Raw genomic sequence first — 14235 nt, forward strand, 5'->3', positions numbered from 1 at the left:
TCACACTTATAGCTTTGACTGATGCCTGTGCCATCGTGTTGTCGATAGTCGATAGAGGCTGATTCCTGCTGACATACAGTAGAGGTCACATCAAGCGCACACGACGTGGACTGCATGGCTTGAATACAACGACAGAGCGAGAACGCAGAGAGCAGCCTAAAATACCGTTGGTCCCAATTTTCTCCGAGGCGACAAAATTCCACCAACCCACCACCATCCTGCCATTTCCCACCTTGTGTCACTCGTTCATTTCTGAAAGATCTCCAGCGATCTCCACACTCTGCTCCCGGAGCGGACAGTCTGACTCGGCGAGACGAGCCTCGTCGCGCACTCGGACGACCTCTCCACCAATCCGCTCGTGTGACCGGACCCCCCAGCTTTTTTTTCCCATTCCCCGCCCCCGAAAGCAACAAGGAGATCCCTTTGGTCCCTTCTCTGGTGACAGTCGTCCTCCACAACGGATAGATCGTCGGTACACCTCGACTCGACTGGATAGCCACCGTGTGACAAGTCTTGCCACCTCAGTGACGCTGCCAGGGGGAAGACAAACGTTCTCAAATTCATTCCCCTTACCACATTCATCGCCCGCAAGAGGACGCGAGAGGCGGCTGGATCAGACCTCCCCTTGCTAATCGAGCAGACTCCTCAACAATTCCGTCTACAACATGATACCTCTCTAGTGTTCCAGAGGGCTATCGACCCCCATGTCGTTATCCTAGTCTCATCTCACCTCACCATCACCATCACCTGTCCCCAGACGGACTTTCTCCCAACCCCAACCCCCAATCCCTCTTTAGGACCGCAATCGCGATGACCAACCTGGTGCAAAGTGTCGGCACTATTGTCGAAGCCGGTGTCAAAGGTCTCATGGGACTCGCGGATGGCTACATACATCCAGAGGGAGAATCAAGTGGAGGGGAGACATCGGGAGACGGTGCTCTCTCTTCTTCGGCACCTTCCTCGGACATCTCGAGCGGTGCCTCCACAACTTCATCACACGATGCCTTTGCCAATCTTGAGACTCTTATCCGAGCGGTCGGAGTACCATCTGGATGGATCCATCTTCCATCCACTTATCTCGACGAGAATGACACTGTGGGTCACAGGACCGTTCGGTCGTTTGGGATCAGAAACGTAATCGATTCAGAAGTCAACGTCGAAGTCTCCAGTGATCTCGGTCAAGGATTGACCTTTTGGCTAGCGGATGATGAGAAACGTGAGTTTGCGGATGGAGAGATTGAGCGTCTGTTCATACCTTTTTCTCAGCACCTCCGTCGTCCGCATCGACATCTTCTTCCATCTCGTCCACATCATCAGGCACCGCATCCCTCCGGGTGACCATCAGACCGAATGCCACGGCCAAGATCTATTTTGCATTTCAGCCTACCAACGCCATGCCTGCTGTCGTCTCACCACCGTTCCTTGACGATACATCGACACCTCGAGTCCTTTCTGGCTATAACGGCGCATCTGACCTAGAGGTGTCTCCGATGGCATCACCTACTGCACTTTCCTCCGGATCAGAATCAGGCTCACTGCCAAAGTCTGCGACTACATCGGCACTGAGACGTACTGAACCTGTGCATCGAGCCTTTTCCGTCCATGGTGTAGTCACTATCAAGGCCGTCTCCACCCCATCTGCGAGTGGCTCAATATCGAGTCAATTGCTTAATCTTCCCTTTTACGCCACAGTCTGTCGATCTCTCTTCACATCTGCATTGATCGATCCACACTCCGGTCTCGCTAGTGGTCCCCAGCAGTCTAGCGGACATCTTGTCATTGACTTCGGGGCGGATCCCGTCGTCGGCAAAGAGTACCATCGAGATATAATGCTCGTCAATCGATCCGAGTGCGAACTTGTCTGGACGACAGCCGTCGTCAGCGCCGAGCACAAAGATGCCGTTTGGTTCTCGCTCCGCGATCTCGATTCAGAAAACGTCTTTGGTGTCGACACGTCGTCTCAGCCTGTACCCCTACCTGCGTTGTCTTCTCGTCACCTCAGACTCGAGATGCGCGTCAAAGCGCCCATTGAAGAATTCGAATTCGACTTTGTCGTTTCCAATGTCCATTCATCAGGCAACACGGTCACTTGTCGAGCCATTGGATCAGCCCACATGGAAACAGCGGATCAGTCCCTCAAAGTCCTCAGCGGACCTGGCCTTGACTTTGGCCAGATACCAGATGGGATATGGGCGAAGAAGACTGTCAATTGTAAGAATACTGGATCAAAACCTCTGGACGTCAGATTCTCCGCTTCCATAGGACATGAAGTCATTTTCCGCCTGGCCGGCGTTGCAGGTTACGACATGGACGATGAGGTCGAAGAACGACCTCGACCTCCAAGACAAACTTCGAACGAGCAATTATCTAGGGTGTCCACAAGAGAAGATGTGAGGGGACGAAAAGCCATTTCTGGTCGATCATCATCTCGAGCTCCTTCTGTAGCGTCTAGCAAGGGAGGAAACACCTCTGAACCATCTTCACGGGGGGTCTTTGACAATGGTGGACCCAGAGACGACACGTCCAATTCTACTGGCAGGCATGGATCTCAACCTCCTTCTCGCCCTCTCTCACGCGTGACCTCGAGATCGAGCTATCGGCCTCAGAATGACGTCGACTCGGATGAAGATGATTCAGAAATGCCCTTCTTTGGAAGCTCCGAACAGACCAATGCCTTACTCCATGTACCGACTTCGTCCTCCCCTACAACGTCTTCGACGCCGCTGCCCGTCGACATGATGCTGGACAAGGAGAATGCAGATCAGATTGAGGAATTGACAATGAGACCAGGCACAGAGTATCGAATCATTGTGCTCTACCGGCCCTCTCGAGATGCGTCGAGTGCCGCAGAAGTCGCTGGAGCGTTCCGTCCGTCGAATTTCAAGATCTTCCTGGACTCGAATCCCAGCATCAAGGCGTCTTCAAAATTCCGTCGGGTCATCAATTGCTCTGCCGAATCATGTACATCCTTCATCGAGATTTCATCCGGCAAGAAGATTGACTTTGGCGAAGTGACTGTTGGAGCGTCCAAGACGAGTACCGTGACGATCAAGAATCTCAGTGCCTTGTCGGCTCGAATCGAAATCGCAGCGATCTCCAAAGTCTTGATGGCCAATCGGAACGTGATTGTCATTCCGCCCTTTGAGAGTGTTGAAGAGAAGCTGGAATTCTTCCCTCGACGGATCAATGATCACTACGAGAAGCAAATATTTGTTCGGAACCTCTTGAATCGAGGTAATGATCAATTGCTGGAAATCAGGTCAAGGAACATCGACGTGTACAATCTCACCATCCACTCGCATCTCTATCGAATCCTTACACCTTCCGGATCCAATTTCTTAGACTTTGGATCCGTCACGATCAACTCCCCGACAGTTCGCTCAGTGTCTGTTCAGAATCTCACACAAGCGCCGCTTGTTCTGGACTTGTCAGCTTCTCAGCCTGAGGATGTTGAGCTTTATGTCAAGCTGGAAGATGTGATCACGCCCGACAAGAGGATCGTAGGCAAGTACGCCGAGGAACACGAGTCGGACAAGCCATCTGGAACTGTAGCTGGCGAATTGAAGGAACGGTTCATTGAGACTCTTCGACAAGCAAGTCACGGTGACGCCAAGGCTGCCAAACCGAAATCAAAGGCGAAAGATAAGCCGGAGTGCAAGGCCGACAAGGAGAAAGATCCCAGCAAGCAGTCTATAGGTGCAGCGGTGGCATCGGCTCTACGTAAAGGTGGTCGAGGCAGGCCTGTCCAGGTGAGCCACGCGACCATGGATTGTGTGAACCGATGCTGACTTTGTCCAGCTGTATGGCAATGCAGTGGTGTTCAAAGACCGGAAGTTGCTAGAGGATCACGAGTATCTCGACTTGGCTTCTGGCCCGCCAGTATCTGCACATCGAAGCTCTCCGCGATCCAAAAAGACAATGCTTCTTGACACAATCGAGCTCGAGGATCGGACAAAGCTATCCGGACAGCATCCCAAGATTCCCAAACTCGATTTTGCAGCCAGTGCCAAGGCCACCGGCCTTTTCAGCAAGGATCTGAAGACAAAGAAGAAGACGAGCAGTCTCACCCATCCGAAGTCCCCATCCCAAGCTGCTCATGGGGAAGCACCTAGGACCCCGGCTGCCCAGCTGAACAGCACACTATCTCATCTCACTCGAGAGGCTGTGGCGAAAGGTCAAGACAAGTCTCCAGCTTTGACTGCCAAACGCGCCGAGACCAAGATGGATCCTCTGTCCTCCGTGGCTGAAATTTCCAAGATGACCGTCGACGAGTTACTGGCCGCTTTAGAACAGCACGATTCTCATCGATTGACGGTGACTCACGCCACATTGGAAGAAGAGGAAGAATATGTCCGGCGACATATGGCTCTGAGGAAAGAGCTACAGAACATGATCTCGAGCCGGAAGCTCGTCCCTGCTGCTAGTATCTCCGTGGCGGCGCAATCGACGCGTCAGCTCATAGCCGTCATGACGCCTAACGGGTCTACTCGACCGCACATCACGACGAAACACAAGCGAGCCGACTCGAGGATTTTCATCCGGCTCGTAGATTTTGACCGAAGTTTGCTGTCCAATGCCTCGCATTCCGCCGCTGGAAAGTCTGATTTCGGAGAGCTTCCCGTCAGGGACTTGGTCCTTCGATCCTCTTGCGTCAGGAGTGTTTTGGAAGTCCAGCAGAGTTCAATCAATTTCGGTCAATGCGAGAAGGGCGAGGCAAAGTCAAAGATGATCGTGATACAGGTGAGTGACTGAAGTCAGCGGAGCAGATTGGCTGACGAAGTGACAGAACCGGAGTGATTGTCTCGGTCTGTTCCGTTTGCGCACATCTGGTTCTATCGCTTCGGGTGATCTGAAGCTCGGTCTCGGTCGATTGGGTGTCATCGCTGCATTTGGTCGTAAAGAGATTGAAAACTTCAATTTTATCCCTTCGCTCGGCGGAAATTTCCAAGAGAATCTGACGGTCGAGAACGTGCTCGATTCGGTCAACGATCAAAATATCGCCATCAAAGCAGTGGTCCGGAAACAACCCGTCTTGACTGTCGAACCGCCTTCGATTGCCTTTGGACCGATCAGCCCAGACGCTGCGACCAAGCTCGAGTCCAAGACATTCGTCCTCTCCAACACGTCCAAGGCCGAGCGAACATTTGTCATTGAAGTTCAGGATGGTCCCGAGTCTTTCGCTCAGATCAGTTTGGCGAGAGATGACAGCGGTGGAGGGACCGTTTTGTCCAAGGGAGAAGAAGAGGAAGTCGAAACGCTCTTACAGAAGCTCAAGGGAGCTCAGCGAAAAGGCAAAAAGGACAAGGTCGAAAAGTACGAATCGAGATTAACAGAGCTGGGCGTTACTCCGCCAAAATCGTCAAGTCCGACCACTTCGACGGTCTCAGAGTTCTCGGCCCGAGCAGAGATTGTGGAGGATCCGGAAGACAGCGCGTCAATGAAGAGCGGTGCCCCCTCTGGGATGGCTACGCCTGCTGAGGAGATGCCTCCGTCGATGATCCCGACTCGCCAATGTACGACGTCGCTTTCCGTTTCGTTACAGCCGAACGAGAAGACAAAGATCATCCTGGATCTGGTCATGGCGAGCAATAGTCCGTCTTCCGGTGCGTCATCGACGACAAAGGATACGCTGGAGGCTCTAGTCAAAGTGTATGATCGGAAAAACACCGACGAGGTCCTCAGTGTCGCCGTCACGGCTTCGATCGGTATCAAGGTCAAGGCGTCGCCTGCGAAAGAGGATGTGTCCAGTGCTGTAACCTCCATCACCTCTCGTCAGGGTGAGTGAGATTTTATCTTCATCTGAACGCAGCTGACGATGCTCACAGACCCATTGCACCTTTCCATCATGCGACACTGTCTGCAACTTACTCTTCTATGCCCAGTCTCTCAGACGGCATTTTGTGTTGGATCCAGCATCTTCTTGCCCGATACCTCATCCCATTTCACGACTCTTCGTCCACACTTCCAGGCCTTCCCGAAGGACGACCCGGACCCATCTGGCCTCTTGTTGGGGGAGGGTTATAGTCGTCAGATTCCTGGCAACACGCACGCCGAAGCGAATGCGTTGACCAACTTTCGAGCGCGTTACGCTGAACTGCTCAAGTCGTCTGCTGGGTCCACAACCAATTCGAAGATCATAGATCTCGGCAAATCGTCTTCTGATCTAGACGCCGAGTTGCCCGACTTACCCGGCAGTCCAGAAACAATCAGTACCATGGCCTCCATAACGTCCTTGTCCTATTCTCTGCCGTCCATTGAGGACGTTCTCGCCGATTCTAGCTGTTATGCCACCATGGAGCCCTGCTCCTTTCGGACATCCGGCGGACCCAGCTGCGCTCTCGAACTCGTCAAGGCCAAAGTCCATACTGTCTACTTGGGTGTGGAGGAGCCACCCGATTTCGTGCAGTGTGAAGGTGTCAGGATCCTTCAAGATGGTGGTGTCGATGTGGTTCGCGTCGTTGGGCTCGAAGAAGAATGTTTAAAAGCTGCGAGAAGGGGAAGAAATTAGATACCTACCATCTTGTGTGTCGAGAGTTTGTTTCAAACAATTGTTGTTGCAATTAGATCAAGTATACCCCCCCTCCTTCAACTCATTCAGTCAAGAGCAAGCTTCGCCATGCATTATCCCCCTCAGCATCACTGGACGCAGTCGGTTGTAGGTCTCGTGATTGATCTTTCTGTTCGGAGTATTGCATCATCATCTCCGAGTTCGGAGATCCCCAATTGACTCGGAATTCTGTTCACTTTCAAACATCCTCAACTACATCTCGTCCATTATTGACAATCCAGAAGGGGGTTTGGGAGAGCCTCAGCGGACGACTCCTTGGACCCATCCTTATCACAACCGGGACCTGACGATCTCTGGACTTTGAAGAAGGGGTCGTATCACCGGACAGTCAAAAGCTCACCTGGGCAACGGCTCTCTCGACCTTTGACGTTTTGTTTCATCGGACTCTGGGGAGAGATGAAGCTCGCACGAAGCTCAGCTGGTCATCACGCTATATAGACCGCTCTACCAATCCTTTGCTCGCCTGACAATCCTTCTGCACACGCCAAACTTCAGTGCGGATCCGGAGCGGAAACATCCTCAGTCCCAGTTGGCTGTCGTCACTAGGCCCTACCAAGGTATCGGCATCGAGGACGAGCGAAGCACCCATACAGGATTCGCCTGCTTGCTATGCAGGCATACAGCTCTATCGAAGGCCTCATCCAGAAACGTCATGATGAATGGAGTGCTCGAGCGGAGTCGTCCTCAACAACGTCAATGTCCACGAACAGCATCAAAAGAGGTGAGTGTGGAGGTGTTCGGAGTTATCGTATCACTACTCTCGAGCTTGTCTTATCTCTACGAGCCAGTCAGGTAATGTAGCTCTGTCTGACTGGATATCTGTTCGTCTGTGAACCTTGGCGTACTTCACTTGACCCCAGTGGCTAGCCAGCCTCAGGGCCTCAACCGACATCGTCGCTCACACGGTCGATAACGACTCCTGAGATATCTTCTTCCCTTCTAACCAGCGCTCCATTGATATCGTCTTTGAACCCCCTGAGCCCACCCATAACACGTCTTTGCTTCATACTCGTCACCTCTACTTCCTTGTCTCATACTTCTCCATAACCCGAGACTATTACCCCTGCCATGCCAGCCAAAGATTCACTAGCTGACATTTATCGCGGTATCGCTACTACCCCTCCACTATCACCTTGCACCTCGACCTCTAAATCATCTCCAACCATGACTCGAACGATCGTCGCTTCCACCTCGACTCGCTCGAAACGGATCGTCTTCCCTCTGGCGACTTCCCCGATCTGTCCTTCAAACTTTGACTTTCATGCTACACTCTCTTCCACTGCCGTGAAAATGTCGACCACCACGCCGCCCTCACCGTCTCCTATCCCATTGGGATCGCTACTTCCCTCTCGACTTCCTTCCCCCGTTTCTGGTGTGTTCGACGGTCGAACTCGTCCTCGGCTACGACTCGACGTCACACTCTCCCCTGATGTCGGGTCTAAACATTTCGAAACGCCAGATTCACTGACGTGGAAGCAGAAGGGCAACACGCCTGCGTTGAGCCACTTGCTGAGTGTGCAAGGCGGACGAGTCTTGTCACTTGCGGCCGATGAAAACTGCGTGTATGCGGGGTGCCAGAGTCTGGAGAATGAAATTGTGGTGCGTTGACTCACGCCGATCTCGTTCCGCGAGTGTCGTCCAGCTGATCTGGTTCGCCAATCAGGTCTTCTCTCGAAACACTCTCCGACCAATGTTCAAACTTCTGGGCCATCAAGGATCCGTGCTGGCTCTTATGATCGTCGAAGACAGGGGATGGTTGGTCAGTTCCAGCTCAGCAGGGGATGTCAGGGTGAGTAAAAAATGTCGCTGTCTGCCGGAGCATCGCTCACGACTGCTATTAGATATGGTCCACCAAGACATTCGAGCCCGTCTACATCATTCACCCATGCGATGACACGTCTGGCGATATTTACAGTCTGGCATGGGATGACAGAGCAGGAGGAACGCTTTATTTCGGTATGTCTATGCGTGCCCCGGATCGCGCGCTCATCAGAATGTCCAGGGTCTCAGAGCGCATCCATTGAATGGATCAATTTTGCCGATCCAGGATCACTCCATCAAGATCCCACTCGCACACGTAAAGCTTCGCTACAAACGGCCGCAAGTCATACTGTCGCAGTGTCAAGTAGCGAAGCAACATCATCCTCGTCAAAGCCGACTCCACCCAGCCTACCTCGCCAACGCACGGGGAGATATCGACCGCACAAGTTCTTCGATAACCCTCCAATATCAGGCTCAACTACGCCCACGAGTCCTGTGCCCGGATGTAAAAAGGGCCATTCCTATGCTACTTCAAGTCACGCATCGCCGCAACTGGCCAATCTGAACACCCTCGAGCCCACAGTCTCACGACATTCCGCCCAATCGAATGGGGAAAAGAGCCTGAACGGCCCAAAGGCCGTGGAGCTCGACGTCGGCCCAGGAGCACGGATAGCCTTCGCCCACTTCGGCTATGTCTACGCGCTGCATCTTATCCCTCGAAACGAAGGACAATCCTGGCTGGTTTCAGGGTCCGGAGACAGTGATATCAAAATATGGCTCTGTAAAGCTGAAGGCGGTCTAAAGCTTATCCAAACGTTCCAAGAGCTATCTGGAGCCGTTCATTCCCTAGCCTTTCGAGATTCATTGCTCTTTGCGGGCATGCAAGATGGTCAAGTTGGCGTGTGGGACCTCGAAACATTTGCCTGTATTCGAAACATTGATCTTCACGCTGCCGATGTCTTGGCGCTTTCGGTCCTTGGCGAGGATCTGTATGCTGGAGCTGCCGATGGTCAAGTTGCACGGATCGATGGGAAGTTCGAGAACACTTCCTCCTGGGCAGCTCACGAGGGGATCGTTCTGAGCTCGGTCATCGTTCAAGCGACACATGGCTGGGAGTACATCACCGCTGGGAACGACTCATTCGTCAAGGTTAGCAGATCGTCTCCCCATTGCATGGACATGAGCTGAGCCGGTGCTTAGATTTGGTCCATATCGCGACCCTCAACACTGCCCTTATCCGGAGAGATTGAAGTGGAAGGAGAGGGCGATACCATGCTTCTAGCATTGAGCAAGTTGATAGCAGTGCCGACCGTCAGCGACGAGGCTCATCGCGAGAGGTAATGCCGTATACCTTGTACGGAGCTGACTTGTCGAAGCTGTCGACAGGGAGCGCATCTGTTGAAAAGGCTCTTGCAGCAGCTCGGCGCTCAGTCAGAGGTGGTGAGCTCGACAGAAAGGTGAACAGACAGCGGCTAACTCGCATTAGATTTCCGGTGAGAACGGGCGAAATCCACTGGTCCTGGCTACCTTCGTCGGACGAGAAACCGGGCGTCCGCGGAAGAGGGTCTTGTTTTATGGTGAGCTAGTCCCTTTGAGAGCTTAAGAGCTTATTGGACCTAGGGCATTACGATGTCCAGCCAGCCGCGGAGGCCGGATGGGAGTCTGATCCTTGGACTCTGGCGGGTCGAAACGGGTGAATAGCTACAAGGCCCAATCCCCAGGGGGAAAACATTGACTGATCACTGTGCAGATACCTATACGGCCGGGGTGTGAGCGACAATAAAGGTCCGATCCTTGCCGTGGCTTGTGCTGCTTCATCCCTGCGGCAGAAGCGGGAGTTGGATGTGGACCTCGTCATGCTCATCGAGGGTGAAGAAGAAGCGGGAAGTAGAGGTTTCGCTCCGACCGTCCGGAAGCACAAGGTGGGTCGCGCATCGCTACATTGCTGTCGTGCTCACCAGAGGCAGGACGCCATTGGGCATATCGATGTAGTGCTCTTGTCCAACTCTACATGGGTTGGCGAGGATGACCCGTGTGTCGTTTTTGGGATGCGAGGAGTCGTCTATGCGCATTTGGAAATATCAAGCAAGGGAGCCGATGCCCATTCAGGTGTCGATGGCGGAAGCGTTGCTGAGCCCATGTTTGACATGATCCGAGTCTTGGGCGGGATAGCCGACAGTCAAGGTGTTAGAATCCCAGACTTTTGTGGGTGATGTGGCGAGAGCAGAGGTCGGAGCATGTTCTGATGGACCTTCCAGACGACCAGGTCCGATCTCCTACGCCTGAAGAGATGCAGCATCTCACCGATGTCTCCATAGCGACAGGGCGATCTGTTGAAGATTTATCCAGAGTATGGCGAGACCCGTCCTTCTCCATTGCCAATATAAGCAGTACCGGATCAAGTAATAAGACTGTCATTCCTCGACGCGTCACTGCGGATATCTCAATGCGTATAGTTCCTGATCAGGTGTGTCATCCGTCCCGAAGGTATACTCGCTGGTTGCTGAATTCCCACGTAGGACCTGGAGACCATTACAGCGAATCTCAAAGCCCACTGTAAGAACCTGTATGATGACCTCCATTCTTCAAACACGTTCGAGGTCAGTCTTGACAAGATGACAAGGATCACACTGTTGACACGCCATGCTCTTGAACAGATCAAGGTGACCCATTCGGCATCTTGGTGGCTCACCTCTCTCGACTCGCCATATTTCAAATCACTCGAATGCGCCATCGAAGATGTATGGGGAGCCAAACCTCTCAAGATCAGAGAGGGAGGTACGGTCCCGACCATCTTTTGGCTCGAAAGGGAATTTGGCGCACCTTGTGTTCATCTCCCACTGGGTCAGGTGAGTTAAAGCTGTGTCAAGGGGGCACGGGCAAAGCGCTAAAACTGCTCTCGATAGGCATCCGATGCTGGTCATTTGGCCAATGAGCGAATGAGGTTGCTCAACTTGAGGTGAGGACCCATTGCTGCGGTGATAAGGTGGCGGCGAGCTGACAGGATCGTCCAAGGAACGGGAAGCGAGTCGTCGAATCTTACCTTGCTCGACTTGCATTATTGGAATAGCGCAAACAAAGCCACATCATACAACAACATCATGCATAGTCTATATGGAGTCTATATACATTATCGACAGCCCTCCTCCTACATCATCGAGCGGCTGGTCCCGCTGACAGATTGAAATAAGCCAATGACAAGACTACGGCCGCGAATGATCCCCACATGACCGGTTGACTGAGGTTCTCCATGTCCAAAGACGGTAGACTGTGTCGTGGGATATCGTTGACACTGACACTTGGCTGAACGGCCGGCGCAACAACAACACGGGGCTCAAAGAATCCAGTATACCATAGGCTTGCGGCTCCAATCAGGAACAGCAATGAGGCGATAAACATGCCCATAAGGTATGGAAAGACGGCCGATGTCCAATCCTCCACGAGGTGGATGACTGATCGACGACGCAACGTGTCGAGTGACGAGACACCCTCCGGTTTGGACGGTCCATAAGTTGATGGCAGGGACACATGATGATCTTTCAGAATCTCCTGTGTACACAAGCGACTCCCGGCGATGGCAATAGGGACACCGGTGCCGGGATGGGCTGAAGCGCCTACGAAATAGGCGCCTTTGATAGATCGATGGCGCGCTTGGTGTCGGAAAGAGAGGACGTTGAAGAAATCATGCGTGATACCGAGGATAGAACCGTGAGTCAAGTTGAATTTGGATTGCCCTATCATAATCATGTGTCAGCCCTTGAATTCGGAATGAGACCAGACCGCTCACAGGTCAGAGGCGTGTTGATACCCTCCCACGTGATCATTTCGCTCAACCCATTGATACCGAGTCTCGCTTGCATGACCTCAATGACTTGTTTCCTCGCCCGGTCGACCAATTCGTCCCAATTCTGCTCAGGGTTATTGGGCTTCTTGCCACTTGATTTCCTCGAGTCAGAGGGGAGGAGGTGACCAACGGGGACCAGCACGACAATACTATCTTTCCCCTCTGGCGCGGCGGACGGATCTCTACATCTTTGTCAGCGTGTGCCGGCGTGCATGTTGAAAAAAAAGCAGACTCACACTCTTGAAGGGACATTGACGTAAAAGGAAGGTTCCTTGGGCATGGAGTGGTGTTTGAAGATATCGTCGAAAGAGGATTTATAGTCTTCAGCCTGAGGCCATGTGATGAGTCGGATGGAAAGTTTCAACATCTCTTCGGGCCCACTCACCAGAAATATATTGTGCGCCTTCAACTGAGGTACCGTGGTGTTCATCGCCCAGTAGAATGAAATGGAAGAACAGCTGTGGGATGGCCATCAATACCAACCATGGCGGCAGAGGTACGTGGCAAACTGACGAGTGTGGTTTCCTCAACAAGCTTTTGGCGAAGCCCGGCATGAGAAGGTTTTTCCTGACCACATCTCCGCTCTTTGATTTGACCTGCTCCGCACTTGCCGCATTCTCCCGCTCGAACAGATTGTTGTGCGCCCAGACGAGATCCGCATTGACTATCACCAGATCGGCATGAATCTCGCTTCCGTCTTCGAGCTTGATGCCTGTTGCTTTCCCTTCAGAATGCAAGACAGACTTGACGGGTGCGGAGAAGTGATATTGGACGGGATGTGGGAGTGAGGTGGAGATATCAATGACGGCCTGGAGAACGGCATGAAAGCCTCCGATAGGGTACCAGATGCCTTCGCATGTTTCAGACCATTCGAGAAGGGTATACGTTCCTGGCGCGTCAAAAGGAGAGCTTCCGAGATACCTGCGAGCGGGAAATCAGTCGGTCGGACCACCAGCGCCTGGCACACTCACATGCTGCCAAAGCTGAAAGCTCGACGGATCCGCTCTGTCTTGAAGTACTTGGCGCATCTACCATAGACAGTTGCAAAAGGATGCAGAGCTATAAGGTTGAAGAGGACGGAAGGGCGGAGAAAGGAGAAGATCGAAGGGAAGGTCTTAGCAAGGACATGGGAATAGGATAGTTCGCCGTGGATACCTGCCTCTCTGCCAGGAGTCAGCTCATGTCTCGGCACCAAGTGAGAGAAAGATCGGTCACCTGAGAAATCCCTCAAGAGCTTGAGCTCCGCCCTCTCCCTCCCATTTCTCCACTTCGCTCGCTAGCTTTGCTCTATCCGATGACAGGATGACCTTTTCACCATCGTGGTAGTGAAGGACGTAATTCGGATCGCACTGTACCAGCTCGACGTAATCTTCGAGACGAGTGCCGAGATCATTGAATAGCTGTCTGAATAATCGAGGGAGGAGGAGAAGTGATGGGCCCTGATCAGGAGGTTCAGCGATAGCCTCTCAATTGCAGTATAGGAAGCTATTCTGCGAATGACGCAGGTCGACCGGGTCATACTGTGAGACACCCTGACCACACAGAGCCGGGATCAACATGAACATTCGCTCACCTGGTCAAAACGATGGCCGTCATGATGTATCAGACTACACCTCCCGCCTGAGAATTTGTTCTTCTCGTATACTTCCACATCGAAGCCAGCATGTGCCAATCGAGCCGCCGTGGCGATCCCACCCACTCCGGCGCCTGGAGGACATTGTCAGTGAGGTCAGAGGGAAGGAATGAGACACAGAGAGAGGCACACGGGGTCTTTACTCACCCACGATGATGGCTTTGGGTGCCATTCTGCTCGCTGCTTGGGAGAGTCTCGCTCGGGATGTCGAGTTCTGGTGTAGGATACGATGTGAACGTACGGTATCGACGACGATTCATGACCGGAAAGTCAATCGCGGATCAGTGAAAATCACGGGAATCATTAGAAAACTTGAGGCACATTAGCAAGCTGATTAGGAATTGCAGTTGCTAATCCCCAAATGCTAATGATCAAGTTTGTCGTGGGATGGCAGTGCCACTGTCAACAGACGCACCTCCTGCTTGACCT

The 14235-nt window shown here is 52.7% G+C and overlaps 3 protein-coding genes across 3 annotated transcripts; 2 read left to right on the forward strand and 1 right to left on the reverse strand.

Moving 5' to 3' along the window:
• Window positions 1-810: 810 nt before the first annotated feature.
• On the forward strand, window positions 811-6756 carry BD324DRAFT_599646 (hypothetical protein; the record flags this gene model as incomplete). The annotated part of the gene is made up of 5 exons (XM_022013906.1): window positions 811-1216; window positions 1267-3749; window positions 3799-4740; window positions 4787-5777; window positions 5826-6756. The coding sequence occupies 5 exons, from the start codon at window positions 811-813 to the stop codon at window positions 6506-6508; spliced, it is 5505 nt and encodes a 1834-aa protein (XP_021872620.1). The 3' UTR covers window positions 6509-6756.
• On the forward strand, window positions 6739-11449 carry BD324DRAFT_621968 (hypothetical protein). Its single transcript, XM_022015429.1, has 16 exons — window positions 6739-7289; window positions 8028-8167; window positions 8232-8357; window positions 8410-8524; window positions 8571-9478; window positions 9530-9666; window positions 9706-9769; window positions 9816-9906; window positions 9950-10022; window positions 10080-10251; window positions 10297-10534; window positions 10588-10796; window positions 10849-10929; window positions 10987-11178; window positions 11236-11288; window positions 11345-11449. Exons 1-16 carry the CDS (start codon window positions 7178-7180, stop codon window positions 11397-11399), a joined length of 2766 nt encoding a protein of 921 aa, XP_021872621.1. The 5' UTR covers window positions 6739-7177; the 3' UTR covers window positions 11400-11449.
• A 2-nt stretch (window positions 11450-11451) lies between these two features.
• BD324DRAFT_599654 (hypothetical protein) lies at window positions 11452-14049 on the reverse strand. The gene is made up of 9 exons (XM_022013907.1): window positions 13954-14049; window positions 13747-13880; window positions 13389-13612; window positions 13145-13336; window positions 12687-13094; window positions 12559-12631; window positions 12410-12501; window positions 12117-12355; window positions 11452-12063 (listed from the first exon to the last, which is right to left on the reverse strand). Exons 1-9 carry the CDS (start codon window positions 13976-13978, stop codon window positions 11483-11485), a joined length of 1968 nt encoding a protein of 655 aa, XP_021872622.1. The 5' UTR covers window positions 13979-14049; the 3' UTR covers window positions 11452-11482.
• Window positions 14050-14235: the final 186 nt, after the last annotated feature.

This window comes from Kockovaella imperatae (assembly GCF_002102565.1).
Source record: "Kockovaella imperatae strain NRRL Y-17943 chromosome Unknown BD324scaffold_4, whole genome shotgun sequence".
NCBI lineage: Eukaryota > Fungi > Basidiomycota > Tremellomycetes > Tremellales > Cuniculitremaceae > Kockovaella > Kockovaella imperatae.